The sequence below is a fragment of the Symphodus melops genome (genome assembly GCF_947650265.1).
Source record: "Symphodus melops genome assembly, chromosome: 10".
Lineage (NCBI taxonomy): Eukaryota > Metazoa > Chordata > Actinopteri > Labriformes > Labridae > Symphodus > Symphodus melops.
Genome location: NC_136700.1, coordinates 22,164,543 through 22,178,433, shown reverse-complemented (window position 1 = coordinate 22,178,433; position 13,891 = coordinate 22,164,543). Strand labels below are relative to the sequence as shown.

Below are 13,891 nucleotides of genomic sequence, written 5' to 3'. Positions count from 1 at the left end.
ATTTTGACTAGTAATCAGCAAACGTAACAAGCAACCTTATGTTCAGATAAAATTAGTGTTTCTGGTGTGTCTCAGATTTATTGTAATAGTTAGTCATGCTGAGGCTTTTTCTTGTGACTTACTTGCAATTAACATGCAGCCTCCAACACAGCAAGTCTTTATCCTGACAAGGAAATAGCCAGTCATAAGCACTAATGCAAAACTGCATGCAAATTCAGTATTTGCTTATTAATGCAGTAATATTGACATCATTTCAGTTTTTAAAGAAGCATAACAAATTAAAACTAAACACTATGGGCTTAAAAACGTGTTCACTGCAAAAGTTTACGTGTTTGGTTTATGTGCGTGTTGGTGATTCACAAAGAATATTTGCATGAATGACGTCAGGTGCAAACCTTGTGGAGGCGGTAGTATTTCAGGCAGGCTTTTGTGTGTTCTAGTTTAAGTTTTACATCACGGAGAGTTTGGACGGAAAGCAGGACGACTGCAAGCGCAAAATAGGTATTAGTGAGAGGCAACTGAAGACAGAAACGCTTCATGTTGCATATTCATTTAGACAAATACGAGCTGTTTGGCTCATATGAAGACACAATCCTCACTGCACACTGTTAGTACATCAGATAGCACATATTTTGCTGGTGATCAAGTTTGCACAAGTTTTGAGCCCCACAAACATTTAGTAAATCAGGCCCTAAGACATAAACCTGCATGATAATAACTAACAGAAACCAGTTTAGAAAACAACAACAATTTTTCAGTGTTTTGATTTTTCATTCAATCAGTCATTTGAAACATACTATGATTATTGTGTCCACATCTTTGCACGGCAACACATTTACAACTATCCTTTACAAATCCAACCTCATATACCCTTCTCCACACACACCATTTCTCACTGATAACATCTAATCTTATCAGGCACCAATGATGAAAAAAAACAAACATAGATACACTCTGATCTGAAATCTAGGTGTTCAAACTTTAGAAAAACATGCACAGGAGTGTTTCAGAGCTCCATGTCCTCTGCTCCCTTATGCTTTGGTACAGGCAACCTCATCTGTTCAACATTTTGCAAGTTCACCAATCTTAGAACGACCTCTTGACTTTTCAATGACTCTCCTTACAAGTTGTAACAGTAGACTGTATCTCTTCTGCCTGAAGTCAAACAGAGTTTAACCACTGTCTGACAGCCCTTCAGAGATAATAATGTTTCACGACAGATAGGAAGTCCTCCCTCTGAACTCAGCAGATAGAGCAATTCATAGGTGCAAAGTCCTCGTCTTTTTCCCCCCGTCAACACAAACACAGACCCTTACATTTTCTGCTGCTTTCAACCAGTTCTAGCTGAGCATTTACAACATTTGCTTAGTGGTAAATGGACTTGAGCTTCATTAGCGCTTTTCTCGTCTTCAGACTACTCAAAGCGCTTTTACACCGTCTGTCTGTGTAAAAGATTTACTGGTGGTTCAAAACCCATAAAAACACATGGGAAAATTAGATTAGGGGCTTGATAAGTTATTGACAATTTTTGAATGAAATTACTGAAAAACATTGAAATATTGTAATTAAATTCTGAAACGCTCAATTTTATATCCACAACAACATCTAAGTTTTGTCAATTTTCCAATGAAATTTGGATACTTAATTTCTTTATGGTCACACACTGTACAGAGTAAATTTTTTATGATTACGTTTTTGGATTGTATTAAGGGTGAGCGTTATGCATAATTAACTGTACAGGTGCATTACTGTAGGTGTTTACCAGAAGAAGGTTCAAAGCCTGCATTAACTCCAGATCTTTGTTGCTAGATTTATATTAAGTTAAGTTGAGTCCGCATCGCCAATACAGCAACTGTTATTTGGGGGTTTATTAAGTCCCTTCAGAAACTTATGGGAGACATCACAAATGTGGAAGGAGAAAAACTTTAGTTTACAATTTAAAATCAGACTTTTAAGTTTATTTAGCTCCAAGCATGCAAATAATTCCGCTCAAGAGGGGCACATGACCATTTTACTTTAAAAGTTTTGAGATTCAATAACATATCTGTCCTTGAAATGTGCCCCACAACTTGAAATGTGCCCCACATTTCAAGTTGTAGCATAAAGGACAGATATGTTATTGAATCTCAAAACTTTTAAAGTAAAATGCTCATTGTGACGCTAATTCAGGATGTTTTGCAAAGGATTAACCTAAATGCTTCGCTATGTTATGATACACTACAATAACTTTTTGGCAGCACTTTGAGTCCAAAACAAATTTCTCCATGGGACATTTTGTTTTGGACTCAAATTGCTGCTAAACATTCAGCTGTTTCGTGTCAATAAATAAAAGACACTAGTAAAACACATCCACATTTAAACTGAAAAAAACAGGCCAATGCAAAACAACACAACATATATTGCACCTGACCCATATTACACCAGTTCTGTAAAAAAAACCCAGCATGACAGATAAGATAACGAAAATAAAAGAATACATAAAATGAAATATTTTTTTCATGTATGCATAGACATAATTCTTGTTGGGAGGAATAACAATGAGAGCCACAAGAGAAGAAGGTGTAAAATATAAGTAAGTTCACCGTATAATAAAGTTGGATATTCATAAAACTCACAATATGATTTTTTGCTAGTTTTCTGGATAATTTCCCTCAGCTTGTTTTGGCCCCCTAGTGGCAGACAGCTACACTGTCCATGCCTGGAAGTGGAGGAGAAAAAAAACGTCAGTATCTGAGAATGTTAAATCGAATGGGATATCACTCTTTTGTAAAGCAGTATTTTAAAACTAATGTTCACTTTGTAATGACTCCACCTTATTGTTTTTATCTTTTTTGAAGGAAGTCAGGAAGAGTTTAACAACAGCTTGCTACCCTGCTATGGTTCACGTCTCATACAATGCACTATTTATATTTTAGACCCTGCTATAGACCTGCTATCTCGTACTGTGCAATAAGAAATCTGATGACTGCTTATCCTTTTAAATTTAATATGCTGAAACTGTAAATGAGTCCCACCACACAAATCCCACCTTCCGTTAACTAGGGTCACTCTTTTTTTGTTGTTGACCCATACCCTTCTTGTTGTTATTGTTTTTTGTTTTCAGCTGTGTGCACTTTAAGGTGAAGCCAAGTAATCTCGTTGTACAATTTGTATAATGACAATAAAGGCATTCTATTCTAGCTTGACAAACCTTAGCGTTAATAAGGATAACACTTATCTGAACTTAGCAGATAAAGCAACTTATCACACTGGGGCGAGGTCGTCATCTTTTAGGACAGATTTAGTTCCATTTTTCATGAATATTGTCATGCAGTACTGGGTTAGGACTATACTGTTTGTGAACGTAAGACCTGTTTCAGTAAATAGAGACCAACTCATATCTGCTGGCACTCTCATATCATGTGACGATGACCCCAGGATGAAAGTTTACATTCAGATCTGAATTCTAAAAAATATAAAGCCAGCAATTTACTACTGTTATTTCCTAATTAAATAAGAAGCTATTTCCTTCTTATATTTCCTTCTCTAAAAACACGTGAACATCCTCTTTAGTTGCAGAATGATTCCCATAAATTGGGCTAATGGTTGTGTTACTTTAGGTCATTTAGTTAAGGCTTTGAGGTAAGACAATGTACTGTGGATAAAGTAAAACTTTAGGTTAGGACATTTTTGGTATCTTCTGTAACACAATGCAGGTCCACTTTTTTCAGGTTTTCTGAATGCTAGTGTCAAAGATTATCAGTCAAAGTCTTTATAGAGATAAATAACACAGTTGAGGTATATAAAAGCACCAGATCCTTAAGCATAAACGTAGAGGAGAGGAAAATAAGTCTGGACTATTGACATAAAGCTGGACGATAACACAAAAGCTATTCCTGTTCCACTGTATGATGTGCCACAAGACTGGGCACCAAGTCAGACATGTAGCAAGTCCAAAATGCAGTCATACCCTGAAGATATGACGACATATAAGACATAGAGGAGACCAATAATGTGGCATACAGTTGTCCTGCATCCCCAAGCCAAAGTCCTGAAACACACACCACAACCAAGGCGCCAGCTCTCCGAGGATTGCAGCCAATTGTTTCTGCATAGTGCATCACAAATCTGGAAAGCGCTCCAAAGAAAATTAGCAAATTTAGAGATGGCCCTTTGCACACGCACAGGCCACTCCTCTTCTTTGTCAATCTGGAAGGAGTTGGACAGTATGTCCAATTTTCGTGGCTTCTGACAGACATACAAAAGGAATTCCCTGACAGGATATGTAGACTTTCTTATGACTGCAGCTGCAGGACTGACATCCATTAAGCCTTGTTGTTCAAAAAAAATATATATATTTAAAAAAAATGGGGGAGATTATTTGGATTTGACACCTTACTTTTTGTTCTGCCTCTGTAAAACATTACCAGTATATTTGCATTTCTTGAAGGGCTCATTCTTCTTGTACACACTTTATTTTTTAAATAGAAGTAGTTTGTTTAAAGCTTCAGTACTTCTGTCTCTTTGAATGGGATAACAGAGAACCCAAAATGCACAACCCCAAACACAGAGAGCCACAGCGGGCTGCAATCCATGATCAAATAACAATCTGTTACTTTAAATTAAATAGTTAATGTTTCACAAGGATGCCTTTTGTATTTTGTTGATAAAACCCTTCATTATTTTATTTTTTTAATTTTTTACATGACTGTGTGTCTTCGTCTGAAATGTGCTTTAAGAACGTTTAAAATACTTTATGCCAGTGTGTCCTTTTCACTTCTCTGCACTAATCTTGTTATATCCTGTTATGCAATGACAAAGGCTTTCAGTTCAATTCAATTCTCCAACCCTATCTCTACCACTTTATCACTTTGTCACAGGAACAAAACAACATTCAGTATAGCGTTCCGTGCAAAATATTTAAAATGTCTTAAAATCCCATCAACCTTATAAAAATGTTACATTGTTCCCCCTGCATTGTTCCTCTCATCCAATCATGTAACCCCTTTTTCTATTTTAAAAACCCGATTTCTAGATTTTATCCGATTTTATAAATGCTATTTTGCCTGCATGAACCAATGTTGGGAGTGCATTTTTAACTCATCACACATTAAAGTGCATTTTAATATTTCCATTCTAACTGTTGATAACTCCCTGAGGAAGGATCCTCAGATTCCCTTGAATTTCCCTCGGGATCAATAAAGTATCTATCTATCTATCTATCTCTTCCTCCTATTTTAGCGTCCAGTTATTTCTAAAGAACATAGACATCCTACATCTCTCTCAGCCCCTTATATATCCAACCACCAAAAATACTGCATACTTAATACTGCACAAAAGGACTTAAAGGAGATTTTTGAACATCCAAGCTGGTTTATTAATAACTTAAAATCATTGAGTGGGAAGGTGAATGGTGGGAGACTTTTGAAAAGGGATTATCTGGTTTACTTTGTTTTAAAACTTGCTTTTATGTTTCTTTATGATGTTTGGATTAAATCTGTTTTGCAAAACTTAATGTACAGCACTTTGGTCTCTTATAAATGTGCTAATGAAGCACATTGACACAAATAGAAGAAAGACAAGCACGACGGTCACTTCTGAAACATTATGACATTATTCTTCAGCTCAATTTGGCCCTCTGGTGGTAAAAAGCTGATATTCCAAGCTTGCAAATGACCAACACAAACACGTAAAATAAATGTTATTATAATGTAATATTACATTAACAAGGGAAAACAATTTTCAAAACTTGTTCTCCCTCCATAAATGATCATGATTGGTTTTCAGTGGAAAACACACACGCACACACCTACACACACACCTACACACCTACACACACACACACACACACACACACACACAAAACTATCATAAACAGTCGGCCTATACTCAAATTGTTGTTATGCTCCGGGCTGTTAGATGGAAGGGTTTATCAAGCTTAAACTAACAAACAGGACACTATCGAATCTTCCAGAGAGTGAAACCGGAATGGCACTTTCTTTTGTCATGTCCTTTATTTTCACTTCCGTCCTGCGCGCGTCGTCCACCTACACACACGCGTGAGCGGGATTTCTCACCCGATGTCCCTCCAATCCCGGGAGCTTTCCACAGTGATCAGAGAGAGTGGCATATCAGGAAGCAAGGACAAATAGTTACCATAAAGATACCTCTTATAGTACGCAGCACTTCTTAGTCTGGCACCGTGAAACCGAACGACACACACTTGAGTGAAGAGGCGTTCACGCGGGGTGATTATTGGGCTTCATCAGATTGTTTATGTTTGTTACAGGTGAATGTGAACCGAACGTGCCATTTGAGAACAGAGAAGAACCTGAAAACCCCGCCCTGTCACTACAGGTACTGTATTTTAACTTTTGTATCGCTCAAATCACGACTGCTCTCTATTTATTTATTTATTTTTTACACCGGAGTTGGAGTTTACAGGAGCAGTTTTAAACATTTAAACAACTAGACAGAATGAAGACCAATCTTAATCTAATCAATTTAGCCCTAACCCTACAACATCATATTTTATTATGTATTATTATAGCATCTTGAACTCGGAATAAGCTTTTCAGGCCATTTTTTTTCACCAGGCTGATCATTTTTACTCTGCTCTTAAAATGGGTATTAAAGAAAAGCTATATAATCCCTTCATTGCACAACCTCATTGGTTGCTCTGATCCTTGTGAGGAGGTTTCACAAAGCTCTGTAAGCACTGTAACATGTAGTTCATGGGAGAATAATGGAAACTTGTTTGATATTATTTAGTGCTGGCCCATATACCCCAGGAGAAGGCTCTATAAATGGAGGTCATGCTTGAAGAATATTAAAACCAAAGCAAATGAATTTTCAGACGGTTTCACATTTCCTCACAACAGTTAGTTTGTATCCAAGATGTCTTTTAATGAGTCTAAATGTAGAAAACTGCTGACATGTTGCAAACAAATGTAACATACAAGGACTAATGACTAGAACCCTGGAGACAACAAGGATAAACAACCATGACACATCCATTAGAGTAACATGTAACTTATTTGCTCTCAAAACATCTTCATTATATAATAAATGTACTATTGAGAATAAAAATATCGGGGTCAGGAAATTTTAAAAAGTGCTTCTAAAAATAAACAGTTTGTGTCAAAGTGCTTTTAATTAAATGAGAGAGAAGAAAAAAAACATGAGTACATACATACAAATTCACAGATGTCACAGACACTTCAATTCACAGACACAGATGTGAAGAAGTTCATGCTTCAAGAAATGCAAATCATGTGAGCAGTGATAAAAGTGGATTCAACATGGATCATTAATACATCTCTTAAAGCGAAGTGATTAATTCAGGCCTCAAATCCTTTGATGAATCAGAATAGCTGTGATTTGTTTCCTGCCCCTGCTGCACATCTCTTTAGCCTTCGATGTTAACATTAAGTGAGTCTTCACCAAATGTCTGTAGTTGACTGCCTGCTGCTTTTGGCTCAGAGCAGTGGTGTCAGTCAGGTGAGCCACCAGGGCCATGTCGTCTGCATACTTGAAATAAAATAATTATATATAATTAATATTATAATATATAATAAACAACTTGTGTTTTAAATAACCAAAAGTTTTAAGCAAACTCCTCCACAGTATTTAAATTGCACACACCTTCATGAACCAACAGGAAGCCAAAGTGCTTAAACTTAAAGTTCTGGTTTTGGATGACACATCATCATGATGCAGTCTTGTAAAAAGGTGGAGGTGTTTTCTAATTACAGTGTGTAAATATAGAATGGTTGAGGTCTTATAGAGTATAATGTGTGGTTTGCTATGACAGCAGGTTCGATGCGTCAAATTTAGAGAAGTGTTTTTGACACCTTCATCAAAGTTCAGTCAAACAAAATAATGTAAATCCAGATCAGATCCACGCGTTAGTAACACTCAAAAAGACACAGACATGTCCAGTAATATTGCACACAACTGTTTTCAATTTCTGCTTTTCCACCAGGACTACATGATGGCTACTGAAGACTTTCAAACTGTCACGTTTGTGGATACAAATGAGGATTCCTTCTACTTTCAAGGTAAATGTTATGAGGGGCAGCGAAGCAGCAGGACCTTTTTGTTCTTGCCAGTATTATTCCTCCTCTTCTTCCTAAGAAATCCATGTTCCCACACATGAAGACGCACTACAATTTGTACACAAGTCCAAACTTCATCAATCTGCTTTATATGCTAATTGTCCTGATGGTGGCGCTACAGCAACCATTTAAAAGTCTACAGTTAAAGCAATCATAACAAATCACCCATACATGCTAAAACTTTCAAACTGAAGCACCGATAGAGCAGAAACTTTTTCATGCTCTGATTTGGCAGCAATTTTGAAGTCCTTAACTCTTTTTTTTAAAGGTGCAAAACTTCTTAAACCTATCACCTCCCACATTTTTTAAATTTAAGCCAAATTCACTAAACTTCAATTCCAGATTTTCCTCCACAAACACATCATCCAGACTTTTGATTTATCAAAAATTGAGCCCCCTGTGCATTTAAATGTTGTACCCCATACAGTAGTGTAAACAAAGGCCACAATGTTTTGCTAAAATAAATCTCTGATCTTCATGGAAAAAAACTATATTGTGAAGTCACTGTAGATGCAGAGTGATTATGCAGGTTGTGAGGGCTTTTGTCAACATAACAAATATTTGAGTGATTTTAAATGAACTTTGGAAATGAATGCAATGAAAATTGTAGCAGGTCTTGAAAGCTGATATCTCAAAAACTAGAAGTGCTACAGTTTTCAAACTTGGGCCATATGGTTACTTGTTGTGTGCTCAATTTACTCAGAAATGATCATATAGCGCCACCATCTGGTCAGTCGTGTGTTCAAGGCTCATACTTCGTTTACCATTAGCCATGTTTTTGATGATGCTGATTTTTTTGCTGTGCTGCAAGCTGTATTCAACGTAGAAGTTCAATAGTCTCTGCTTTTTCAGTACTTCTTTTGAAAATAAGTGTTTTAGGTATAAGGACTTAAAAAAGTTGTTTTCAGTGTTTTGTCATTGCCTCATGTGGTATTGTTTAACAGTGTCTTCTCTTCACTGTAGTTAAGAGGGTAAGACTGCTACTCGAGTATCTTTTGGTATTTAAAAAAGCGCTCCATAAAAGAAATGTATCCTTATGACTTGGGTAACCTGGTGATTGGGAGTTCAACTCCCGAGAGTAAAAGTAGTAGTTGTTGGATCTTCTTTATGATGGCGACAGTAAGTGATTTAGACGTTCACTACTCTTCCTTTTATACATTTACTTTTCACATTTTTAAAATGTGTTTTAAGGTTAAAACAAAGCTATGGCTCTTATGGTAGCTTAACCCAGCTAGCTAGCTCTCACACTGACGTTGTTTAGGGAATTTCCCATTCTAGTTTATTTTGTAGTTGTCCTCTGTTTGAAGTCTTGTATTCTTACCTGCCTGTGTGTTTCCCTCCAGTCTGATTGTCCTCATTGTCTTCACCTGTGTCATTAGTCACACCTGTGTTTGATGACGCTTGTGTCTATTTAGCCTCAGTGATCCTTCCCTCTCGTTCTCAGTTTATTGTCGTATTTCATCTTCATTTTGCCTTTTGCATTTTTGGTTAAAAATAAATCTGCATTTGGATCCTGTCTCCCTATTTCATGACAAAAGGAGGGTGGCCAGTGTTTCATATATGGTGCCCTTGTCTGCCCAATAAGTCCTTGAGCAAGGTTCTTTACCCCGAATTGTCGCCTTTTATGCATAGTTTGACCTTTGGGGCTTCTGTAGACCTATACTGTGCTTTATTATTTTTACGTGTTTTACAGTTTTCTTTACCCAGAAAGATGCTCGGCCCCCGATCCATAATTCCTCTTAGCCGATCCATAATTGCTTACTTTTTTTAGCGTTCTGTCTCACATCACATAAACCTCTCTGCATCTGCACCCGTGTTGCCTAGTGCTCATGATGGATTTATGTTGGGTCATTGTACTTAACATAACAATGAGTAATGTCTTTTTACCTGCTCTTTTGTTAATTGTCTTGAGATAATATGTTAGAAACTGGCCCTATAGAAATAAAGATCGATTCATGGATTGATCCTTAAATGTGCTTTACTATCAAATATTCATCATTGTTTTTGACATGTTTTTATTCTAATACTGAAATCTTGTCTCTTTTTCTCCAATGCTGTCTTTCAAAGTGGGAGAAGAACCAGGTAAGGCAATACTAGATGTTGTTTAGAAGAGAATAAAATGCAGCCCAAGGCATACAAATTGTTGAAAATGTTTGGCTTCAGTTTCACCTTTTCCTCTATACCCTTATCTTTTCCATGGCACAAATGAATTGTTTTCATGTGGGTCATGGTACCAGTTATTTATTGTTTCCTCCCCTCTCAAATAAAGGTTTGGAAACGGACAGATTTGAAAAAAGCGATAAATGCTGTCAATTTTGGATCAAAAGCATTGACAACAAATGCCTGCTTTTGTGTGATGACGGACAAATTCAAGCACAAACCTTGAATATAGTGCAGGAGAAAGAGCCTGGTGAGTCAAATCCAGCCAGATCCAGTGAAATGACATCCTGTTATAAAAGGGGAATTCCAGTTACATGACTTGTGTTGGGCCTGAGTGCTGCAGCCTGCAACATGATAACCTCCAGGAGTGCCTTTAGTTTGACAGCTTATATCTGACAATAACAGCTGAATAATACTACTGTACGTAACATTTGCAAAAAATAACACAACGTCAACAATGTGAACTTGCACAATACTTTTAGTGTCAATGATTTATAATTACACAAAAAGAAGACCAAGCTGCTTATAAACACAAAAAATGTCCAAACCCTCCAAATTACATTTTCTAAAAATACATTTGGCAAATGGGAAAAGATAATATCAGGGAAATAGACCCATATAAAACATGTTTATTAAATTGTCTTTTTAACTTGCACCTATTTTAGGCAGTGGTCTTCTCTCAGAAGTCGATAGAATGAGGGGTTAGCAAGAACATTAAAGGACAGACAGAGGAACACACGTACATCATTCTGTGCAGCACTTTGGTCAACTTGAATGTTTTTAAAATGAAATAGATATAACTCAAGTGGATTTGATTGGAGCTGAAACAAGCTGCTTTTTCTTTTAGGCTGCAAATTTAACATCCAGTTTTACAACAACTCAGAGGAGCAGACAAGGAGGGCCGTCATGCTATACTCGCAGAAAGACGGCGAAAAGACGGTGGTGTCCTGCAGTGATGAAAATGAAGTGTGTGCTGAGAAAATGGTGAGTCAAAACAAAGACTTTTACAAATCACTGAAAATGTGTGACGTTCCATCTCAAGTGGATCTGTTTTCTCTGAACAGAGGCATCTTCATCGCTTCTGTACACATGCTAAAAGAAACAGGCAGATGCATGTGTGGCGGCTGTGGCTCAGTGGTAGCGTTGGTTGTCCTGCAGTCACATGTCATAGTGTGATGGGCAAGAGAATGAACTCCAAATTGCTCCCTCTGCGGTGGCATGAGAACGAGTATGAATTAATACTGATGGACACTTTAGATAGCAGCCTTTGGCATCATTATCAATATGGCCTGCACCATGTGACAATGATGTGCAATGTGTGATAACATTATGCAATATTGTAATAGTGATAAGTTCCATAAATTGCAATATTTTTTGTAAATTCAGACTTTAACAATGTGTTTCTTGCAAATGCTTATAGAATATGCTCATATACCATTACGATGAATTGCCCAGCCCTCGTGTCAATGTGGTTTGTATAGCGTGGGGTGTAAAAAGTGCTTTAAACACAAGTAAATCTCGAGTCCATTCATCTTTAAAAGTCACATATTATGCAAAATACACTTTACCATGTTTTTCAAACACTAATATGTGTTTGCTGTGTCTACAAAACCCCAACTCATGAGAGAAGACATGACATCACAAGGTGGGTGACACTCCCATGGACAGGTGCTTGTTCTGCCCTTCCAGAGAGGGGCGTGGTCAGACACAGCTCCTTTGCATTTAAAGGTACAGACACAGAAACAGCCTGTTCTGAGCAGGGCTAAAATAGAGACGTTATAGACATGATCAGATACAGGATCAGAGTGGATTTAAAACTAGAAACTTCACTTTTTGGGGAGCTCAGACTTATTTAGAGTTGTTGAAAGGAGGATAATATGTGACCTTTAGATATGACATGGTTATTTGTTACTCACTTTGCATGTTGGCAGCAGTTTCTTGATGTCTGTCTGATGTTAACCTGTCTACTAATGACATGCAGTAAATAGAAACATGTTTTTGTTTCAGCAGGATCTTCCAAGTGAGATTAAGGAAAACTCAAACAAAGCCATATTCTACCTGGTGAGAGTCGAATCAACCACGAGCAAGTACATGTTTGAGTCGACTCTGTACGCGAGTCATTTCCTGGGGTTAGACCCCCATGAGACAAACCCCTCTCTGAAGAAACTGGTCCTGCATCATAAAGGTGGAGATGAAGTGGATGAGTCATGCCAGTTTCAGGCTTTACCCACTTAGATGAATTCTGCAGCCTTATCTTGAAGACAGATTGTTTTTTAAAATGCTCATTCAACAAAATGAGTTTTTGTAAAATAGATGAACTGGGGGAAAAAAAGATCATGTTCACACTAAACGATCTGCTTAAAACCATTTCTGTACCTTTAATTGCAAAATAACAATAAGATTTAGAAAATAAAGTAGTGATGCTAGTAGTGAAAATATGGCACTATTTAGTTACTTTGTAAACTCAATCTAAAGTATGACTTTAAAAAATGCTCCACATTCATTGTTTCAGCGCAGGCAGCTGATGTTACCCTTAAAAAAAGCACTGTCTCACTAGAGCCAGAAATCTATGACGTTTTCTTTTACATTTTTAATGCTTTTCTTTATTCTGAAAATATATCACCTTAAATCTCTTTCAAATTACAATGTTAATATATAATTTTGTATGCATGTATTCTATTATTCAGTCATTGTCATTCATAGTGTCATGTAGAGTTTCAGGCCGAGGCATATGGAATAATTTTATTTATTGAAGGTTTTTTAAGTAGTAAAAAAAATCATTCCTTATATTTTTAAAGTAGAGAAAGACATTTTCTTGTTGTTCTTTCTTGTCATGTTACCAAATAATTTAACAAACCCTCAATTGTTTGATTTTTGCTGTAAAGAATACAATGTTATTTCATTCAGCTTTTTTTTTAAAAACTTTTAATATAAATGTGATGAAGTGCATTAGATTATTTTTTTACTTTTTGTAACCTTTCATATAACATCTCTGATCATGTTTGGCAAAATAAATAAATGAATAAAATGAAGTCAATAAAAGCCAACTTTATTCTGCTGAGGCAGGAAACACTTTTCTTTCCACTTCTCATTTTGTGCGTTTAATCTGACACATGAACAGATATCACATATGGAAAATTGATTGAAAAGAAGCAGTCGACAAACAAAGTGACAACAGATTGAATGCAGATTTGAAAGCGATGTGCTCGACCTTTAAAACCGACTTGTCATTATAAGCAGCATGCAGGGCGATGTGTGTATAATTAATACACGCAGAGTCAAATGTTCCATTTGGACATTAACATTGGAAACCATGTTGTTTTCGTCTCATTGAGCAGACTGCACTTGATATTAAAGTTTCACTGAAGTTTTTATCTGCATGTTCTTAAATAAATGTTCCAAACACTAGAAGCTGTTTATTTGAAACATGAGAACAACAAGGCCCGAGTGACAGAGCTCTTTATCCGACAGTGAGTGAATGTGGGAATAGGACGGCAGCAGAGCCTGCTGTGGGTTACAAAGCGTCTCCCTTACGAGTCCACGCTTGACTTCATTAGCTGCACTGCAGCTCTCGTCTTTTAATGAACCTTCAGTAGAGCAGCAGGCAGACGTCCACCTGGCATAAACCACAGGAA

The 13,891-nt window shown here is 36.9% G+C and overlaps 1 protein-coding gene across 2 annotated transcripts; it reads left to right on the top strand.

Moving 5' to 3' along the window:
* Window positions 1–6,130: 6,130 nt before the first annotated feature.
* On the top strand, window positions 6,131–13,333 carry LOC306830854 (interleukin-18-like). 2 transcript variants are annotated; one of them, XM_079354564.1, is made up of 6 exons: window positions 6,131–6,336; window positions 7,964–8,039; window positions 10,164–10,178; window positions 10,366–10,506; window positions 11,104–11,240; window positions 12,267–13,333. In XM_079354564.1, exons 1-6 carry the CDS (start codon window positions 6,256–6,258, stop codon window positions 12,489–12,491), a joined length of 675 nt encoding a protein of 224 aa, XP_079210690.1. In that variant the 5' UTR covers window positions 6,131–6,255; the 3' UTR covers window positions 12,492–13,333. The 2 variants fall into 2 exon arrangements, with proteins under 2 accessions (XP_079210690.1, XP_079210689.1); XM_079354563.1 differs by having other exon boundaries at window positions 12,264–13,333.
* Window positions 13,334–13,891: the final 558 nt, after the last annotated feature.